The 22,418-nt window shown below is 39.4% G+C and overlaps 1 protein-coding gene and 1 long non-coding RNA gene across 9 annotated transcripts in view; one reads left to right on the top strand and one right to left on the bottom strand.

Annotated features, from left to right (window-relative positions):
* The window catches only part of LOC138763579 (KH homology domain-containing protein 4-like), a 100,874-nt gene extending 95,501 nt beyond the window's left edge, over window positions 1-5,373 (bottom strand). For 3 of the 8 annotated variants that reach the window (XR_011357679.1, XM_069938039.1, XM_069938019.1), the window contains exon 1: window positions 5,266-5,373. Coding sequence is in view for 5 of the 8 variants with exons in the window: in XM_069938039.1 (XP_069794140.1) it covers window positions 5,266-5,294 (29 nt within the window). In the remaining 3 variants the exon portion in view is untranslated. Of the gene's footprint in view, window positions 1-3,753; window positions 3,882-4,838; window positions 5,146-5,265 lie in introns of those variants that run through there. The other 5 variants (XM_069938010.1, XM_069937986.1, XM_069937976.1 and 2 more) reach the window with 3 other exon arrangements.
* A 30-nt stretch (window positions 5,374-5,403) lies between these two features.
* Window positions 5,404-22,039, top strand: LOC138763607 (uncharacterized). Its single transcript, XR_011357681.1, has 3 exons — window positions 5,404-5,832; window positions 6,743-6,863; window positions 21,296-22,039. It is a non-coding gene; the product is annotated as an uncharacterized lncRNA (long non-coding RNA).
* The last annotated feature ends 379 nt before the right edge of the window (window positions 22,040-22,418 follow it).

A 22,418-nucleotide genomic window follows, 5' to 3' on the forward strand; every position in this document is an offset into this window, starting at 1 on the left:
TGCTGGAGGATAACAAGGATGTAGTCTGGATTAGAGAGTGACAAAGAGTTTGAACAAATTTGCATTATTTTAGCTGGATTGTCAGAGGCTGAAGGAAGTATATAAAATTTCAAGAGGAATAGACAAGATAGTCCTTTTTTTCGCCCAAAATGAAAATGTCAAATATTAGAGGACATAGTCTTAGATAAGAAAGAAGTTTCAAGGAGATACATGAGGCAAATTTTTTTAAACACTCATAGCATTGGTGCTTGGAATGTGCACTGAATGGATGCAGATATGATAGTGGGGCTTCAGAGGCATTAATAGGCAAGGAATTGATGGGATTAATTTTGATTGGCATCATTGTCGGTGCGAACATGGTGAACTGAAAGGCCTTTTCCTATGTTCTATTGTAATCTTTCCAATTCTTTCCCCTGATATTTAGGCATGCAAGCCATCAATAATTTATGAAGTACAACCATGAAATCAATTAAACTGCCATGATAAAAATCCAACGTCAAACCTAACTTCAAATGCATAAGCAGTTTCATATGATGTAACTGGTGAAATTTCTCTTACACGATGCAAAACTAACCAGAGCAGCTAACAAATGTGATCATTTACAACAGTGGTTCTCAACCTTTTTCTGTCCACTCACATGCCACTTTAAGAATCCCTATGCCATTGATGCTCTGTGATTAGTAAGGGATTGCTTAAGGTGGCATGTGAGGGAAGGTTGACAATCACTGCTCTAGACCCAATTATTACTGAAATATTTTGCTTGAGAAAAACTGTCATTGGCCCATTTCCTTTGGAGTTATGAAACCATGCATATAACAAGTCAATTAGGCACGATTAAAACAGTGGTTTTCACACATTTTCTTTCCACCCACATCCCTTAGTAATCACAGAGCACCTATGGCACAGGGAATACTTAAAGTGGAATGTGAGTGGAAAGAAAAAGGTTGAGAACCACTGATTTACAATATACGTAGTTGCTACAACTTAAAATAGAAAAACCAACAAATATGGAGATGGTACAGCAAAAGATATTATAATGTTCATTAAATAGAAAAAATCCTTAAAATTAAGTAAGTTATAACTGCTAAACCTGTTACAGAATACAATAGGTAGCATAAGTATAGTATCAGTCAATTGGTCTAAGGCAAGGATATTTAAAACACCTTGCCAACATTAGTCAGACATCAATTTATTTCCTTTATTTCAAATAAATCAAAAAATAAAGCAGCTTTTAATTCAGCTGAAAAGTATATCCTGCTTCTTTAAAGTTATTAAAATAGCAATTAGTAGTAATACTTTATTTTGTACATTAGTCATAGAGTTCTATGGAACCGAAATTGGCCCTTTCACCCAACGTGTGCAGAGCAACCATTTGGCTGCATTCACTCATTTTCCTCCATCTTTCCCATCCATTTGTCTGAGTGTCTTTTGAATGTTACATTACTATCTGCTTCAACTACTTCTTTTGGCAGCTCAGTCCATGTACCCATCACCCTCTGTGTGACGAAGGCACTTTCACTTGTTTGAAGCTATCATTAAGGAAGAAATAGCAAGACATCTGGATAGAAATTGTTCACAGATACAGCATGGATTCAAGAAGGGAATTCCTCTGACAAATTTACTGGAATACTTTGAGAATTTAACTAGTGGATGGAGGTGATCAGGTGAATCTAGTATATTCGAATTTGCAGAAGGCATTACAAAAGGTGCCACACAAAAGACTTATCTGTAAGATATGGATGCAGTGAGTTGGGGATCATTTATTCACATGGAAGGCAGAAAGTTGGGATAAATGGGTATTTCTCCAGTTGGCAATCAGTGGCAAGCAGAGTGTCGTAGGATCAGTGCAAGGCCCCCAACTGTTCAGGACACAGATTAACAATTTGTAAGAGGGGATCGAGTGTAGCATATACAAGTTTGATGATGCGACCAAATTGAGTGGAAAACCAAATTGTGCAGATGATGTGGAGAATCTGCAGAGAAATATTGAAAAGTTAAGTGAGCAGTCAAGAAGCTGGCAGATGGAGTACCAGATTAGTAAATGTGAGGTCATCCACACTGGAAGGAAAAGTTTAGAATAGATTATTATTTAAATGAAGAAATATTGCAGCATGCTGTTGTGTTGAGGGATTTGGGGGTGCTTGTGCATAAATAACAAAAGGTTGGTTTGCAAATACAACAGATAATCAAGAAAGTAAAATGAATGTTGGCCTTCAATGCAACATGAATTGAATTTAAGAGCCAGGAGGTTATACTGTAAAGTGTATAATTCTGTTCTCTATACCAAAGAGATGTACTGGCTTTGGAGGCAGTACAGAGGAGGTTCACTAGATTGATTCTAGAGATGAGGCATTAGCCAACAAGGAGAAATTAAGTCACCAAGAATTATATTCACTGCAATTCAGAAGAATGAGGGGAATTTATAGAAACATACAATTATGAAAGGATAGGCAAGATGGAGGCAGGAAAGTTGTTTCCACTCGAACTAGGGGACAAACCTCAAGATTCAGCTGAGTACATTTATAAGAGATGAGAAGAACTGCTTTTTCCATTTTGCAATGAATCTGTGCAATTCTCTGCCGAAGATAGTAGCAGAGACAGAATTAGTTTTTTTTTCCTATTGTCGGGAACTTAAGTATTATTGAATGGCAAACCAGGCTCGATGGGCCAGATGACCTTCTTTTTCCTTATGCTGTTATACAGCCTCTCCCTGTCTTATGACCTATGTAAGTTACAATTATCTGTACATAAGACCAAAAAAAATAAATGGCTGTGTGTGTGTACGATTGTGACCAATTCAGTTGCCATTCAGTAAGCATGGTAAGCTCACTAAAGAAGATGGCAACCAAGAGGAAAAACCCATCCCCTGCTGATAAATCTGCCAAGAAGCAGAGGAAGATGCTAGATTTGGAATTGAAAATGAAGGTAATCAACCAATATGAAGGACAAAAAATAGTTAATGTGATTGCATGTGGTCTACTTCCGACTTATGTCCATTTTGAGCTATGACCAGTCAGTCAGAACAGAACTCGGACACATGTCGTGGAATAGCTGTAAATTTTTTTAAAATTTAGATATTCAGCACAGCAACAGGCCATTTTGGCCCACATGTCTGGCCTACCCAATTTACTCTCAATTAACATACATCCCCAGTACATTTCAAATAGTGAGAATGAACCAGGGCCCTTGGGGAAAAACCCACACAGATACAGGAGAATGTACAAACTCCTTACAGACAGCATGGGATTCAAACCCCAGTGTTTTCCTGATTCACATGCAAATACTCCCAGTTCACTCTGTACAACTTTACTTTTTATTACTATATATCCTTTACTTTTTTTTTTAAACACAGGGTACATAAAATTTTCTTTGTGGGTAGGACGATTAGTGAAAGAGGGTATGGGAGGGAAAGGACATGATTAGAACCATCATGTAATGACTGAAACTCTCTTAAATTTAAATTCTTATTGTTTTATATAATTGTCTATTAATTACATGTATGGATAAACTTTTTGGATTAAAAAGCATGTTTTATAAAAAGACGAGAGAGCTAGGGTGCTTCTCTTTGCAACAACAGATGATGAGGCAATTTAATAGAGGGGCGTAAAGTGGACAGTCACCACCTTTTTACTCTCAAGGCAGCAATAACAAAAACCAGAGGACATCTGTACAAGGTGAGGGGAGGAAAGTTTATGGGTGATGTTGGGGCAAGTTTTAAAAAAAAAACAGATTAATGAATGGAGTAGTGGGTACCTGAAATTTATTGTCACAGATAATGGCTACAGCTGATACAGTATGGATATTTAAGATTCTTCTTTTGGCACATGGATGCACTAAAAATAGTGGACTGTAAGGGAGGGAAGGGTTAGACGGCACAGTCATAGAGTAGGTTACATAGATTGACAGAACATTGTGGGTCAAAGCCCTGCACTATGCTGTACTGTTCTATTATTTCCCCCAATCTATTTCAATACATTTGCACTTCTTTCTATTCCAGATTTGAGCATTACTCCTAAGTGTGACAAAACACTGCCATGCAATCAAAAATTAGTGTGCAGCGGATTTACTTCAATGAAGATCAGTGAAATAAAAAGTAAAATAAAATCAGATTTCCTAAGGTATGAAGTTCCTCATAAGTACACTCATTGTCCAGTTTAGAAATCAAGCAATCCAATTTTAGCACATACCTAAAAAATTATGTAGAAAATCTTAAATAGCTCCAATGAGTAAACATCTTGTCTAATTTCCCCCACATACCGACATGCAACTTTAACCTCAAGTTTGTTTAGATAAGTAAGATTGCATCAAAGAATGATTTGTTAAAAATCATTCCGCTGTGCAAATTTTTATCAAAATGCTGTTCATTCCAAGGTGCAAAATAGCTTCCCATTCTCGATTACAAGAAACCCTTAAAATTGGTCAATTACTTTTTTCAAAATTGCATATAAATTCACTTCATCCCTACTGCTAAATGCTAGAATCACAAAAAAAATAAATACCTATATGAGGCCTCTTAAAACTTCAATTACAGTTCAAAGAGACTATAGGCATTTTATTCCTGAATTATGACTCCAATTGCTATAATGTTCTACTACAGCAAAGAAAAAGACTAAAGGGCGCGGTGAAGTTCTATTTTTTCCCCTGCGAGTCCATTTGAACGTCGCTCATCCCGTTGTGTCCTAAAAGGTTCCAAGTTGATTTTTTTTAAACAAAAAGTAGGATGGACGCGATCACATGGGCGAAATGCGGAGGGGAAAGAGAGATTAAAAACTCTCACTGTAAACTTGGGCAAAGCTTTCAGCAGGGGTTAAAGCCGGAGAACAAACTGACGTGACAACCTCCTCTCCACCAAGATTTCTCGAGTCAACCACCTCCAAGCCGACCGGAGTCGAGTTACTCGACTCACTGCTTGGACCCAAGTCCTCTTTGACCTATTCGGCCTTTCCACGGCGTCGGTTGTTAGGCCCAGCTATGGCCGGTGCCTGCGACTAGGCCCGGCTTGGCCTCAAGTCACCGCCAGTTCCCTCGGCGGCTCGGGCCCAGATCGACGAGGCGGCATCAACGCATCAGTTTGGACCCACGAACCCCGGCGCGGCGGCCGCACAGCCACCCCAATTCCCGACGCTCGCATCCCCGCGACTGAACGCCACTAGAGAAAGAAAGAGAGAGAGAGAGAGAGAGAGAGAGAGAGGGAGAGGGAGGAGGGGGGCGGGGAGGTGGGGGGTCTCTCTATGACTTGAACGCCGTCATTTCCCAGCTTCTTACCCCACGGTCTGCGGCGATTCAGCCGACATTGTGAGAACGAGCAGAGCGGACGCCACGTCTCACGTCAGCAGCGTGACGTCAGACGTCCCTGGCGCAGAGGACCACGGGCCAGGCTCCATGACGAGCGGCCGCCGTCCTGTTCGCGAGGATGACGTTGCCACCCACCACGTGAGAGCGATCCACGTGCACAGGAGCTTGATGAGGAATGGCCTAGAATGGAAAGTTGGAGTTGGAAAGGAAGATTTAATAAACTGTGGAGGAGAGGGGAAGATTGCTTCAGAAATGTACCCTTGCCTCATTATACTGTAAAATCAGTTTTGCATAGGCATCCCAAAACGAGCCACATGGTCAAAGAAAAGAAGAGTAATGAGGACTCAGGTTGATTGCTGCTGAATGGTCAGGATTGTGGACTGGAGACACGTGATCAATGGAGATTAAAGCAGCACCCCTCAAACTCCATCATCCCCTCAAAAACGATCCACAAACTCCAAGGCCTGGGAGTCAACACCCCACTGTGTAATTGGATCATGGATTGCCTCACCTCCACACCACAATCAGTGAAGATTGGTAAGAACTTCACCTCCACAATCTCCATCAGTCCCAGAGCACCACAGGGCTGGGGACTTAGCCCCCTTCTGTACTCAATCACTGTGTAGCTCGGTACGACAATAACACCATCTCCAAATTTGTGGTGACCTGGGCTGGGTCCACTACCTTTTGGAGGGCTTCATGTTCAGGGGTATTGGTGTTCCCTACAATCCGCTACTTAGTTTTAGTGACAGTGAGTGCAAGGTTGTGGTTGATGCACCATTCAGCCAAGTTTTCAATCTCCATCCTGTATGCTGACTGATCTCCTTCCTTTGTAGGAGCTGATTGTTAACTTCAGGAAAGAAAATCCAGAGGTTTACAATTCACTGTTCATTGGGGGATCAGAGTTGGAGAGGGTGAGCAAATGTAAGTTCTTGGGAGATCTTTCCTGGATCCAACACACCAATGGCATCGTGAAAAAAGCTTGTCAGCACCTCTACTTCCTCAGGAGTTCGTGGAGGTTTGGAATGACACCAGAAACCCTGGCATAGTTCTAAAGCGGTGTGGTGGAAAGTGTGCTGTCTGGCTGCATCACGGTCTGCTATGAGAACACCAATACTCCTGAGCATAAAGCCCTCCAAAATGTAGTGGACACAGCCCAGAATGTTACATGCACTATTGAGTACATCTGCAGGGAACCCAGCCATCAGAGAGCAGCAGCAATCATCAAAGACCCACACCCCCAGCACACCCAGAACAGTGAGTCTGTCCTCACTGCTGCCATCAGGAAAGAGGTATAGGTGCCACAAGACTTGCACCACCAGGTTCAGGAACAGCTGCTACCCTTCCACCATCAGAATCCTCAATGACCAAAGTTAATCAGAGATCCATCGATGTGACACCAGGGTTCTCTGACCACTCTCTTCTTTATGCCTCTTGTAACTTACAGGAGGACCAGAAGGAGAATGTAGAAGCTGAACACAAAGCTGCTGACCCAAGAGAACATATAGGAACTAAAGAAGGAGTACACTGACTGGAGATCCACGAAACCCTCTTTAGACTCCCCAGAGGTCAGTGACTAGTGGAGTTTCACAGTGATCTGTTCTGAGTCCCCTGCTCTGTGATGAAGAAGTGGAAGGATGGGTCAGTAAGTTTGCAGATGATATGGAGGTTTTAGAAGTTGTGGATGGATAGTGCTGAAGGATATCATAGGTTGAAAAAAGGATATAAACTAGATGCAGAGTTGGGTGGAAAAGTGGCAGATGGAGTTCATTCCGGATAAGTGTGAGGAGATGCATTTTGGAAGGTCAAACCAGCAGGCTGAGCACAAATCTCTGGTGAGACCACACTTGAGAGTATTGTGTTCACTTCTGGTCACCTCATTATTGGAAGGTCATGGAAGTTATAGAAAGGGTGCTGAAGAGATTTACCAGGATGTTTCCTGGACTGGAAAATAAGCCTTTTCTCTTTGGAGCATAGATGGATAAAAAGAGACTTAATAGAGGTATATAAGATTTTAGAGGCATAGATAAGGTGGACAGCCAGCACCTTTTCCCCAGGGCAGGAATAGCAAACACCAGGGGACATCTCTACAAAGTGAAGGGAAAAAAATTTAGGGAGACATCAGCAATAATTTTTTTACGGAGTGTTGTGGGTGCCTGGAATGCCTTCCTGGAGGCTGTAACATTAGTAGCATTTAAGAGACTCTTACACAGACACATGAATGATAGAAAAATTGAGGGTTACAAGGTAGGAAGGGTTTAGTACTTTTTTCTGGTAAAAATATATAGATTGGCACAACATTGAGGGCCAAAGGGTTTGTACTGTAATGTTCTCTGTTCTAATGGTCAAAGTGGGTTTCTAGCATTTTAACATTCTACCATTTTAGATTTACAGAATCTGCAGATTTTGTTTACATTTTATGATCCTAAACAGAAGCTCCATCTACCATTACTATTCTCCTCTGTCCTGCATTAATTTTTGTTGAATTTCTTCTGCTTTGTGCTTCTCACTTTCACCAACCAAATGGTAAATACACAGAAATTCTTGAGGAACTCAGCATCTCCCGCAGTACAAATAGAAGGTATAGATATATAACTAATTTTTTTAAAATTCGTCATACAGCACTGTAACAGGCCAATTTGGCTCTACAAGTCTGTGCCGCCCAATTTGCACCCCATTAACGTACACCCCAGTATGTTTTTGAAGAGTGGGAGAAAACTGGAGCCCCTGGAAAAAACCCATACAGACACGGAGAGATTGTACAAACTCCTTACAGACAGCACAGGAATGGAACCCAGGTCTAGTCCCGATCTCTGGCGCTGTAAAGATGTTGTGCTATCTGCTACACCAACCATGCCGCCCTAACATTTTTGGCCTGCATCAAGGTATGAGCAAAAAAAACAGGCAGATGCCTGAATATAAAGACTGTGGGAGGAGGAACAAGGCAGAAGACAATAATTAGACATGGATTGAAGAATAGTAGAGAAAAGGTGAGAATTGATCCCCCTCCTATAGATGCTGAGAGACCTGCTGAATTCCTCCAGCATTTTTACTACAATGACAGTGTCTGCAGTCTTTTGCGTTTCACACCAAACAAATAATGTTGCCTTGGGAAACCATATGAGTCCAAACTTTCTGCCATACTCAGGTTTCCTCCAACACTTTTTCGTGTGTGTATTGCTAGAAATTTTCATTCAACCTTTTTGTAACTTTTTACCTTTTCCTGAGCTTAATTTGGTGCATCTTTTCCCATTCTTATCTCAACTTCCTCTTCAGGAGTAAGACCACAGTAACCATTAATCAAAGTCCTTCAAATAAAATTGGAAAATGTCAGAAAGACTCGGAGACACAGTCAGCATTAATGGAGAGTTAACATTTCAGAAAAAACATTGACCCTCTTTTTCTCTTCACAAATCCTACCTGACCTAAAAAGATTTTACAGCATTTTCTGTTTTTATTTAAACTTCCAACATTTACTTCCAAGGATCATATTCTTGTTGGTTGCCAGTTGGTAGTGGTGTTCTATACAGGTCGATGTTAGGACTGCTTTTGTACATCAGTCATTTAGGTTATGGAATGAATTGCTTTGTACCCAAGTTTGCAGATGATAAGAAGATAAGTGGCGTATTGAGGGAACAGGGAGGCTCCAGAAGGACTTAGATTAGGAGAATGGGCATTCAAGTGGCAAATGAAATACAGTGTCAAAATGTGTATGGTCATCCAGTTTGGTTGAAGAAATAAATGGGCAGACTATTTTCTAAATGTGGAGACAATTGAAAATTCCTGGATGCAAAAGGACTTGGGAGTGTTTGTGCATGATACCTTCCAGGTAAACTTGCAGTGGTGAAAAAGGCAAATGCAATGCTGGCATTCATTTCAAGAGGAATAAAATATAAGAGCAGGGAAGAATAGTAGAGGCTTTATAAGGCACGGGTGAGACCTCACGGAGTATTGTGAGAAGTTTTGGGTTCCTCAAATAAGGATATGCTGATGATAGAGGGGTTCGGAGAAGGTTCAAAAGGCTGATTCCAGGTGTAATGAAGATGCAATGCCTTACTGTGTAGCCGACCACAACAAAGTGGTGGCACACAGTGTGGCAGGTTAAGCTCACTCACTTTATTAGGGCTGAAAAGGCTGCTTTTATACTGTTCAAGTTCCCACTGTTTTTGCTGATTGTCTGAGTCAGCTTGACCAATGCCATTTTAGGACTGTTGGTCTGATGCTGCCCCAGCTTCTACCCCTGCCGGTTCATTGTCCTGGGAGTCGCTTTAGTGATCTCTATCCGCATCTGTTGCTGCGCGATGTGCTGGCCCAATCTCCGCAATTGCGGGCCGCCACAACTGTTTGATTAGACTTGGCTGCCACCAGGGGCTGACATAGAGCAAGACACACAGTATGCAGGTCTGTAATGGAGACTTGCAGCCTCATGGCCTGCCTCATAGTGCTGTTTACATCAACTTTAAAGTAAAGAACATTTTCCTTCCTCCATGTGTTGTCTAACAACTCACACATACAAATACAAGATGAAACATAGTGTCAGAAGTGGGATGAAGGAAATTAGAAGGAAATACTTTAAAAGGTAAAATCTAAAGTCAACAACTGATCAATAAAGAGAAGCAAACACAGAGAAATATGGAAGGATTACATCCACCAGCGAAACTTCAGCTGACAGGTAATGTGGCTGAAAATTGGAACAGATTTAAACAAGCATTTTTGATTGTATTTCGTGGTAATCAGAGCCGACGAGAAAAGTGTAAAGTTTTCTTACATCAAGCCCTGGAGGTGTATAATAACTTCACATTTGCTGCTGAAGGAGATGAAATGAAACTGGAAAAAATAATGGAATATTTTGAGGCATAGTGCATACCCCCTAAACATATCGTGATGTTTGAGAGGCACAGACTTTTCACATGTGTACAGAAAATAGAAGAAAGTATTGATCAGTATGTGACTGAATTGAAAAACAGAAGCAAAACATGTGAATTTTATGGACTGACTGACTTACTGATAAATGACAGACTTGTGTGTGGTATTCCAGATAATAGTCTCAGGGAAAGACTGCTAAGAGAGCAAAATCTAGACCTGGAAAAAGCCATAGAACTCTCTAGGGCTACAGAAACTGTAAAATTGCAGGCAAAAGAACTGTTCAGTGAAATGAGCTGCAACGTGGATGTAGTGAGCAAGAACAGACATAAACCGTTTAGCAAAAAGCGCCAAAGTGGAAAGAGAGGCATGGCCAGCGAACAAAAATGAAAAGGACAATCGAAAGCCATGTCGTCAACGTGGTACACAACACCTACCAAAAACATGCAATATGTGCAACAAGAGCAAACATTATGCCCATTCCTGTAGGAACCAAGTGCAACAAAGCAAGGTTCATGCAGTAGATGAAAGGAAAATAGAGGAATTCTATGTAGATGTTGTGATTGAAAACAAGAAAGAAAACAGAGACTGGATGTTGAGATTAAAAGTGAATGACATCTATATTCCAGTTAAATTGGTTACTGGAGCAAAAATTAACATAATATCAGAGACTGATTTTAAGAAGATTAGACTGAGACCAAAGATGTATGGAACAAAAGTGAAGGTGACAGGATATTCAGCTACTGATATACCGGTGCAAGGAGAATGCATGGTCAAAGTGAAACACAAGGACAACATTCATTGTGGTACCAAAGGATGTGCAGGCCATACTAGGTTTAACAGCCTGTGAGAAACTGAACGTGGTAAAAAGAATCCTCGCTGTGGAAAGCGAAGGAGAGGCAGTCTATGATGAACTCATGAAAGAGTACAATTACCTATTTCAGGGTCTAGGCTGCCTTCCAAGAGAACACTCGATCAGGGTGGATAGACATGTGCCACCAATAAAATATCCATGCAGAAAAGTTCAATTTGCACTTCAAAAGCAACTAAAAGCAAGAGTTGGACAGGATGGAAAGCCTGAACGTGATTCAGAAGATAGATGAGCCAATGGAATGGGTGAATTCACTCATCATTGTGGACAAAAAGAATAGAAAGCTTAGAATTTGCCTGGATCCAAGAGATCTAAACAGAGCAATAAAGAGAGAACACTTTAAGTTTCCGATGCGTGAAGATATCATGTCACAGTTTGCAAATGCAAAGTTTTTCAGCAAGTTAGATGCATCATCAGGATTTTGGCAGTTCAAACTGGATGAAGCAAGTTCAAGATTGTGCACATTCAATAGTCCATTTGGCAGATACAGATTCCTAAGGTTACCATTCAGAATTGTCTTAGCTCCTGAAGTGTATCACAAAACTATCCATATAGTCTATGAGCACCTAGACAGAGTTGATACCTCAATGGATGACATCATAGTATGGGGAACCACAAGATTGGAGCACGATGAGAGACTAAGGAAAGTGCTGGAAGCAATAAGGAAAGCAAACCTGAAGCTGAATAGAGAGAAATGCCAGCTTGGGGTGACAAAACTAACATTTGTAGGAGATATTATTGGCAATGAGGGCATCAGACCAGGTCCCAGAAAGGTGTTCGCCATTGGGAACATGCCAAGGCCACAATGCAAAAAGGACATACAGAGGTTTAATGGAATGGTCAACTATACAAGTAAATTCATATCCAACTTCTCAGAAAAGATGGCTCCATTGAGAAGACTAACAGAAAAGAACATTGAATGGGAGTGGAGTCATGACCATGAAAAGTCATGGAGCAAACTAAAGAAACTGCTCACAGAGGAACCAGTTCTAAGGTTTTGCGACCCAACGAGACCCATCAAGATATCATCATACGCGTCACATGAAGTTCGGTGCAGTTCTTTTGCAAAAATATGATGGCTGGCAACCCATTGTGTATGTATCACACTTAATGACAGACATGGAGACGCTATACGTTTAAATTGAAAAGGAGCTGCTCAGCATCACATACATCTGTGAAAGATTTCATCAGTCTGTGTCAGGACAAGCAATCAGTGTAGAGACTGACTATAAGCCCTTGATTGCATTGTTCCAAAGCCATTAAATGAATGTCCACTGAGAATACAAAGAATGATGATTAGGCTGTAACGCTCTACAATGTGGCGTATGCTCAAGGTAAGCTAATGTACACAGCAGACCCGCTGTGTAGAGTTGTTAATATGAGAGAGCCCATGAAGACGTGAATGCCTTCATGGACATAATCACAAGTCCATATCAGATGCAAAAATGGAGCTCATAAAGTCAGAGACAAGCAAAGATGAAACACTGAAACAACTGAGAAAAAACATCTTGGATGGATGGCCCAACATGAAGTAGGACTGCTCACCTGATGTTTCAGAGTACTGGAACTGCAGGGCGGAACTATCAGTGGTTGAAAATATCATCTACAAAGGAAGTAAAATCCTTATCCCCAAGAGTCTGACAAAAGAGATGCTAAAAAAGATCGATGAAGGACATCTTGAAATCGAAAGTGTAAGAAAATAGTATGAGAGGTGACGCACTGGACAAGAATCAACAATGAAGAGTCAAACTGTACAATATGCCGGAAATATCAAGCAAGCAATCCTGCAGAACCACTAAAGCCACACCCAGCACCATACAGACTCTACCAGAAGGTAGGCGCTGGCCTGTTCAAATGTTAAGGGAAGGACCATCTTGTAGTCACAGACTGATACTCTCTAAATCCAGAGGTGTGTAAACTGAACACCACCACTGCAGATGCTGTAATAATAGGTATGAAAGCCATATTCTCCAGACATGGTGTGGCAAGCGAGGTCTTAACAGACAATGGACCCCAGTTTTGCAATTTAAAGTTCCGACAGTTTGCCAAAGAATGGAACTTTGTACATATTACACAAAGTCCTCATTTTCCATAGTCCAATGGTCTAGTGGAAAAATCAGTACAGACAGTGAAAAGACTGATGAACAAGGCAAAAGACAGTGGAACAGACTTCTACCAAAGCATGCTAGTATACCGCACATTGCTGCTTGAGTATGGTATGTCACCAGCACAACTCCTTATGGGACGTAGACTAAGGTCAAACCTACCTATTCAGGAGAACCTCCTAAAGACAAAAGAGGGAGAGAAGGTGAGGAAATTCAAAGAATAACAGAAAGAAAAGCAAAAGTATTACTTTGGCAGAGGAACAAAAACCTACCGGAACTCTACACTGACAAAGTAAGGCTAAAAAAAAACAAACTTACGGACTCAGAAGCGAACTGTCCTTAGTGAAGTCCAGCCAAAATCATACACCATTTAGACAGATGAAGGTGCTGTTTTGTGAAGAAATTGTCGAGATCTGCAAATGGGACCAGCCACAGTAGATGGAAAGACGGATACTGTTGAACAACCTGAATGCACATCTGAGATGACATTGTCTGAGGCAACAGCTCATATTCAAAGACAATCCATCAGGAGACTGTCAAGACACGTGAATCCTCCTAAGAGATTCATGGAGCAAATTTAACGACTCCTGTTATAGAATGTAGTGCTGTCTTATACATTCTTCAAGTTTTAGTGTATGTAAATGTGAACACACAAAACAAGTTTTAAAAATGTTAACAATGTTGATAATAATGAAAATGTAAGTTCTTTTTTTAAAAATTTTTATTTTTCACACTATAAACCACATTGATCAAGATACATACATTTTTCTTTTCAAATATATACAGTGTCGTTTTCTCCCCCCCCTCCCTCTTCCCATCCCACCCTCCCTACCTCCCCTCCCATTCACTTAAAGTTCAGAATCTAAGATACATTAAACCCGTCAAACAATGTTGTCACTCAATAAAAATAAACAAGAAGTTCCACTGAGTCAATTCTTTTCATTTCCTTCTCCTTCTGTCATTTTAGGTGGTAGATGTCCCCGGTAGGTTTTCTCTATTGTGTTTCATGTATGGCTCCCATATTTGTTCAAATATTGTAATATTATTTCTTAAATTATATGTTCTTTTTTCTAGTGGAATACATTTATTCATTGTTGTATTCTCAAGTTATCTTCTAATTTCCAGGCTGACATAATACATTTTTTTGCTACAGCTAGGGCTATCCTAACAAATCTTTTTTGTGCACCATCCAAATCAAGTCCAAATTCTTTGTTTTTTATGTTACTTAGGAGGAAGATCTCTGGGTTTTTTGGTATATTGCTTTTTGTGATTTTATTTAATATCAGGTTTAGATCTTCCCAAAATTTTTTCACTTTCTCACATGTCCATATTGGATGAATTGATGTTCTTATTTCCTTTTTACAACGAAAACATCTGTCAGATACTGTTGGGTCCCATTATTTAACTTTTGAGGTGTAATGTATAGCCGTGTATCCAGTTATATTGTATCATACGTAACCACATGTTTATTGTATTTCTCATAGTTCCAGAGCATAACTTCTCCCATGCTTCCTTCTTTATCTTTATGTTTAAATCTTGTTCCCATTTTTGTTTAGTTTTACCATTTGTTTCCTCATTCTCCTTTTCTTGCAGTTTAATATACATGTTTGTTATAAATTTTTTGATTATCATTGTGTCTGTAATCACATATTCAAAATTACTTCCCTCTGGTAAGCTCAGACTGCTTCCCAATTTGTCCTTCAAGTAGGATTTCAGTTGGTAGTATGCCAACACTGTATTTTGAGTTATATTATATTTATCCTACATTTGTTCAAAGGATAGTAATTTATTTCCTGAAAAGCAATTTTCTATTCTTTTGATCCCTTTTTTCTCCCATTCTCTAAAGGAAAGGTTATCTATTGTAAAAGGGATTAGCTGATTTTGCGTCAGTATTAGTTTTGGTAATTGGTAATTTGTTTTATTCCTTTCTACATGAATCTTCTTCCAGATATTGAGCAGATGATGTAATACTGGAGAATTCCTACGTTGTACCAATTTTTCATCCCATTTATATAATATGTTCAGGTATCTTCTCCCCTATTTTATCTAGTTCTAACCTAGTCCAATCTGGCTTTACCCTTGTTTGATAAAAATCTGATAGGTATCTTAATTGTGCGGCTCTATAATAATTTTTAAAGTTTGGCAGTTGTAAGCCTCCTTGTTTATACCATTCTGTTAATTTATCTAGTGCTATCCTCGGTTTCCCCCCTTTCCATAAAAATTTCCTCATTATTTTCTTTAACTCCTTGAAGATTTTCTCCGTCAAGTGTATTGGCAATGCCTGAAATAGGTATTGTATCCTTGGGAAAATGTTCATTTTAATACAGTTTATCCTTCCTATTAGTGTTAGTGGTAAGTCTTTCCAATGCTCTAAGTCGTCCTGTAATTTTTTCATTAGTGGATAATAATTGAGTTTATATAGATGACCGAGGTTTTTATTTATTTGTATACCCTGGTATTGTATTGCTTGCATTTGCCATCTGAATGGTGATTCTTTCTTAAATTTTGAGAAATCCGCATTATTCATTGGCATTGCTTCACTTTTATTTGCGTTAATCTTGTAACCCGACACTTCTCCATATTCCTTCAATTTCTTATGTAATTCTTTTATTGATATTTCTGGTTCTGTTAAGTATACTATAACATCATCTGCAAATAAACTGATTTTATATTCCTTGTCTTTTATATCTATCCCTTTTATTTTATTTTCTGTTCTTATCAGTTCTGCTAGTGGTTCTATGGCTAACGCGAACAATAAGGGTGATAGTGGGCATCCCTGCCTTGTTGATCTGCTTAAGTTAAATTGCTTTGATATATATCCATTTACTGTCACTTTCGCCAATGGCCCCTTATATAATGCTTTAATCCAATTAATATACTTCTCTGGTAAACTGAAGTTTTGTAATACTTTGAATAAATAATTCCATTCTACTCTGTCAAAGGCCTTCTCTGCGTCTAAAGCAACTGCTACTGTTGGAGCTTTATTCCCTTCTACTGCATGAATTAAGTTAATAAATTTACAAATATTGTCTGTTGTTCGTCTTTTTTTAATAAATCCAGTTTGGTCTAGATTTACTATTTTTGGCACATAGTTGGCTAATCTGCTTGCTAATAGTTTAGCTATTATCTTATAATCTGTGTTAAGTAAAGATATTGGTCTATATGATGCTGGTATGAGTGGATCTTTCCCTGTCTTTGGTATTACTGTAATTATTGCTGTTTTACATGAATCTGGTAAGCTTTGTGTTTTATTAATCTGGTTGATTACTTCCAGGAGGGGAGGAATTAATAAATCTTTAAATGTTTTATAGAATTCTATTGGGAATCCATCCTCTCCTGGTGTTTTATTATTTGGTAGTTTTTTTTATTATCTGTTGTATTTCTACTATTTCAAATGGTTCTGTTAATTTATTTTGTTCCTCTATTTGTAATTTTGGTAGTTCAATTTTGGTTAAAAATTCATCTGTTTTGTCTTCTTTCCCTTCGTTTTCAGTTTGGTATAATTGTTCGTAGAATTCTCTGAAGTTTTCATTAATCTCCGTTGGATTATATGTGATTTGTTTGTCTTTTTTCCTTGATGCCAATACCATTCTCTTAGTTTGTTCTGTCTTAAGCTGCCATGCTAGAATTTTGCGCGTTTTTTCTCCTAGTTCATAATATTTCTGTTTTGTCTTCATTATGTTCTTCTCCACCTTGTATATTTGTAGTGTTTCATATTTTATTTTTTTATCTGCCAATTCTCTTCTTTTAGTTGTGTCTTCCTTCATTGCTAATTCTTTTTCTATGTTTACTATTTCCCTTTCCAACTGCTCTGTTTCCTGATTGTAGTCCTTCTTCATCTTGGTTACATAGCTTATTATTTGCCCTCTGATGAACGCTTTCATTGTGTCCCATAGTATAAACTTATCTTTCACTGATTCCGTATTTATTTCAAAGTACATTTTAATTTGTCTTTCAATGAATTCTCTAAAATCCTGCCTTTTAAGTAGCATGGAGTTTAATCTCCATCTATACATTCTTGGAGGGATGTCCTCTAACTCTATTGTCAATATCAGGGTGAGTAGTCCGATAATATTCTAGCTTTATATTCTGTTTTTCTAACTCTCTCTTGCATGCGAGCTGATAAAAGGAATAGGTCTATTCTTGAGTATGTTTTATGTCTACCCGAATAATATGAATATTCCTTTTCCTTTGGGTGTTGTTTCCTCCATATATCCAAAAGTTGCATTTCTTGCATCGATTTAATTATAAATTTGGTTACTTTGTTCTTTCTGTTAATTTTTTTCCCAGTTTTATCCATGTTTGAATCCAGTAGGCCGGCGGTACACTCCTGCAGGTACAGAGGTTTCCCCCTGCAGTAGGCCGGTGGTGTACCACCATATTCACCCCCTTCTTTAAAATTGTCCCAGGGGGCAGTAAAAAGGAATTGTACCCACTATACAAAATACAATATTTACAGATTGAGATGATCCGTCAGCCGCCAGGGTCTGTGTGACCGTCTCAGGACTGGCTCCGTGTCACTGGTCGGAGGAGGGGAAGTGGGGGGGCTGGCGGCAAGGGTCTGTGTGACTGGTGTTGTGCCGCGTGGAGGGGTGGCCGAGGGGGCCAGGGTCGACGTGCAAGATGGGTGTATTGGATGGGTGGGGATTCATCCTCCAGGGCTGAAGCGGCCCCTGGTGGTCAAGGAGGTCTTGCACGCCCCATAGCTGCCTGGGGTGGGGTGTGGTCCAGATGCTTGGGGAACACGCTGCGATCATCGCTGGCGGAGCCGGATGCTGCACCATCAGGGAAGGTGGAAGTTTTGGATTTAACTGTACTGACTACACTTATTCCCACTCTGCTCTGTTGAAGGACGCCAGTTCTACAAACCCCACCCACCTCAAGATGCTGCATGGCATAATGTGTGTTCAGTAGCTATTACAGAATTGCCAGTGTCAACAGATTTGATTTTGCTTTTTATCTGTATGGTCAAAAGCCATTTATTATTGGTTCTGCTACAATATTTTAATTTATTACACATAACACAAAGAAATATCATCATCTAAACTAAAAACATTGAAGATAAATATACAAAGTGAAAAAAGGAGAAGGATAAAAAAAATATCCAAAACATAATTGTGTAACAAGCAGGAAAAATAGAAAGGGTTGAGGCTGTAGGAGATCTGTTTGAGGTGCTCTAAGTGGGAATCTTATCTGAAATTGTTCAATCCAATATTCAGTCCCAAAGACTGTAGTCTAAAATTGTAATGCTATTCTTCAAATGTTAGTCAATTTTCTTTAAAATATTAATCTGATTCCATTTTGAAAATCATCTTACTTTACCATTGGAAGCTATAATGCAAGTTTGGACAAACTTGGGTTGTTTTCTCTGGTGCATCAGAGACAGAGGTATGACCTGATAGAAGTTTATAAAATATCAAAAGTAAAAATGTCACATATTCGAGATCATGCATTTGAGGTGATGTGAGGGCAAGTATATTTTATTACTCATGTGCCTGGAATCAACTGTCAGGAGTTATGGTGGAACCAGATACAATAAAAGCGTTTAGGAGGCTTTAAGATAGACACGTGCATATGCAAGTTATGGAGGGATATGTATCATGTTTAAGTAACAAAGTTCTGATTGAATAGGCATCATGTTCAGCACAGACATGTGGCTCAAAGAGCAACATGCTCCTGCGCTGTATGCTGAATGTTCCATCCTGTCAGGCATTATATTCTAGGTGCTGGTTACTTGCTGAGTATTTTTTTCTTATTTTCCCTTTGGTTCTTTGGTCAGTCGCCATTAGTTTATGTCCTTTCATTCTTGACACTTCCACAAATGTGTCAGCTTCCTTTGGTCTATAATGTCTTTTTATTTTGAAAATCTCAATCACATCTCCCATCAATCTTTTCTGCTCAATCAATAACAATTCTTTTTCTCTGTAGCATATTCTTTATCTCAGGAACCATTCTGGTAAATCTTTTCTTCATCCTATTCTGAGCCTTCATATCCTTGCTAAAGGGTGGTGACAAAAATTTAACACAGTGCCATAGTTGTGGCTGAATCAATTTTGTCTCACAAATTAGTTATGGAAGAAGTCCACAGTGTGTTTCTATCCATACATAGTAAGGAGCAGTGGTACAATATTTTAACAGTATGACCTGTGGGGGGAGCTCCTACTGTTCAGATAAACAGCTTTGAATGATTGAGCTGTGTACACAATGCAGCAATGTTGATATTAAACTACAAATCCATAAGTAGTGCATGTAATATGATCTTATTTTATCTATTAATGACAATAGATGGGTATTTGGTATATGATGGTGTGGAAGAGTAATCTTGTTAGTCTCATCTCCCCCTCTGACTCCCTGTGCCCTGCAATTTATTCCATTTCATACATGTGCATTAATTTTCCTTTAATTTTTTTGCCAATAAAGGGTTATTTTTTGATAGCCAATTAACTCACCAATATGTTGGTATGAGGCAGGAAACCTCGAGACCAAAGGAAACACACGAAGTTCTACAGCAGACAACACTCAAAGTCAAGATCAAACTTGGGACCTTTAAGTTGTTTGTCATTAACACAAACTGTTGTATCACCATGCTCTTTCAAGGGACATTAAAGTCATAAAATCACTGTCGCAAAGAAATGATAGAAAATAACACATTTTATTCTTCCAAGTAATGAGGTTTAATTACACTGGAAAACAATTTTTTTTCAAAAGATTTGCTTCCTAAAAAAAAATTGGGGATTATAATAGAAAACTTCAAGCTGATACAAATATAATTTTAGATTTGCTGTATCTTGTAGGAAGTTGGAGAAACATTGAATGAACTTTAATTGAATTTAACATGTTTAATTGCATAATGATGCTGACACATTGCATTTGTTTAATTGACCTAAAAATGTTTTGCCACGGATTTTCATTTGCACTCAGCATCTGATGCCTCTCATGTTAACGTCCAACAATAGTTGGCCAGCACTGATGGATTCCAGTTACCCTGATACCACTTTTCTATGCTTGCAATTTCCTGGTGAAACCTTTCACCATGTTCTGCATTGACTGCACCAACATCTCAGCAGGGAAGAAGTCCAAGTGTGAATACAGTAAATGAATTTTCTTTCTTTTAAAATTATTTTTATTGAGTTTCATCAGAAAAAAAACAAACAAAAAAAGTGGTAAATCAATTGCAATGAAACCTTTGCTGATTTGCAAATAATAACATATGATACAGTAACAATATTACTTAATTCTAAATCCAATAAATGGTAATATGTACAATATTATAAGAGATAAGTAAGAAAAAAGAAAAAAATTCAAACCCACAGCAATCAAAGTCAAAATTCATATTGTATGTAGTGTTAAATCTGAACAAGCAGCCTCAGGGGATCCAAACAAGTCCATCATCCCACCTACTTAGTCAAATTATGGAAGTGAGCTATAATGGGTCCCACATCTTATCAAAATAAATCTTGATTTTCATGACATTATGCCTGTTTTTTTCTAGTTTTAATATCTAATAGCCATTGAGGTTGGAGGTGGGAACTCATCTTTCCATTTTGATAGAATTGCTCTTCTTGCTAATAGAGTGGAGAATGTTATAACCTGTCTTTGATTAGAAGATAAAATAATATTTATATCTTTAGAAAAACTAAATAGTGCAATTACCGGACATGGATCTAAAGTGATCCTAAATATGATCAAAAAACTTCTAAAAATGTTGGTCCAATATTTTTACAAATTAGGGCAAATCCAAAACATATGTAACAAAGAGTCATTGAATATTTTGCATTTGTCACAAAGTGAACTGAGAGCAGAATAGATTCAAGTAAGTTTGTCTTTGAAAGAATGTACATGACGTAGCACTTTGAATTGAATAAGACTATGCCAAGTGCACAATGATGAATCGCAAATCAGGCCAAAAATTGATATCTGAGAAAGCGATATTCAGATCATTCTTCCATTCAGTTTTAATTCCACTTAAAGAAATTGCTTTCATATTCAATAGTTTATAATATAAAGCAGATATCATGCCTCGAGAGAGGAAGCGCAGAGGTCACTGTTCCTGGAAGTGGCGAGGCAGCATTCTCAACAGAGAACACAGGTACAGTAGCATTTGAGGTTGTGTTTATGGATTAAGTCCAATGTGATGCACTTTTCCGGTTTCCACCCACAGCCTTTGGTTCCAGACGCAAGCGCCAGCGACTGACCAAGGGTCAGGTTCTCACGAAGGAGCTCCAGGCAATGATGTTGGCACTTGACAGGGAGGACAGTGAGAGAGACTGCCAGCGTGCAGAGGAGGCGCTGGATCACAAGAGAGTCATGCTCGCCGACCTGAGGGAGGACGAGGAAGCAATGCGCCGCTCTGAAATGGAGAAGCATGCCCAGTCGATGTTTGAGTTTGCAGCTTCCCCGTGGGGACTGAGTGCCGCAGTGGACAGGCAGTCACTCATCTTCAACAGATTGGTCACGCGAATGGAGTCCTCCCTATCTCCATTCCCACAGTCATATGGTCAGCCTAATCCCATGTACCTGGCCCCTCCATCCAGTATGCCATTTCATTCCACACCAGTGCATCACAGTAGTGGACGCTTTGGCATGACTGAGATGCTGGGGTCCAGGACAGGTTCCTCATTTCCCCCCCCCCAACTCGTTCCTCTCAATGCTGGAATGAGGTTTGTGTCGGACTAAACATCCTTAATGCTGCTAATTCGCTGTTCACTTTTGTTGTTCATGAAGCCCCTCAGAAGTGCAATGTTCTGTGTGATACTTTAAGGATGTAAATATTCAGCAGTGAGATGCTATGGTGCAGGATGTTTGTGTTTATTGTGTTTGCTGTTCATTCTGCGGTGTTCAAGTGGGAGTGGATTTGCACTGTTATTTGTCCATTCCATGGTTTACTTCAAGTTTAAGCATGATGTGAAATGTTAAAATTGTGATATCTTCCTCAGATATTTAAGAAGCAATGTGATTTCTCAAAGAACGTCTTTTATTAAATTTTTGATAAGCACACAAGTCACATGTTTCATTTATATGCACCCATTCATTCCCGAGAGCACATAACATGCCAGGCAGCAGGCTCATGTCACCGCATTGGGTGGGGAAGGTGGAGGGGAGAACAAGTTGTGGAAAATGGGGAGCTGGGTAGCAGGGACATACGCTTACAGGATGGACATAATGGCAGAATGGATGGCCTGGTGCCCATGGGCCTGCTGATCAAGACAATCTGCGCTCTTAGGTGCAGGACCATCTGCTTCAACTGATGTCCACTCTGAAGGGAAGTCTTCCTTGTTAATCTC

Source organism: Narcine bancroftii, chromosome 1, assembly GCF_036971445.1.
Source record: "Narcine bancroftii isolate sNarBan1 chromosome 1, sNarBan1.hap1, whole genome shotgun sequence".
NCBI classification, from domain to species: Eukaryota; Metazoa; Chordata; class Chondrichthyes; order Torpediniformes; family Narcinidae; genus Narcine; species Narcine bancroftii.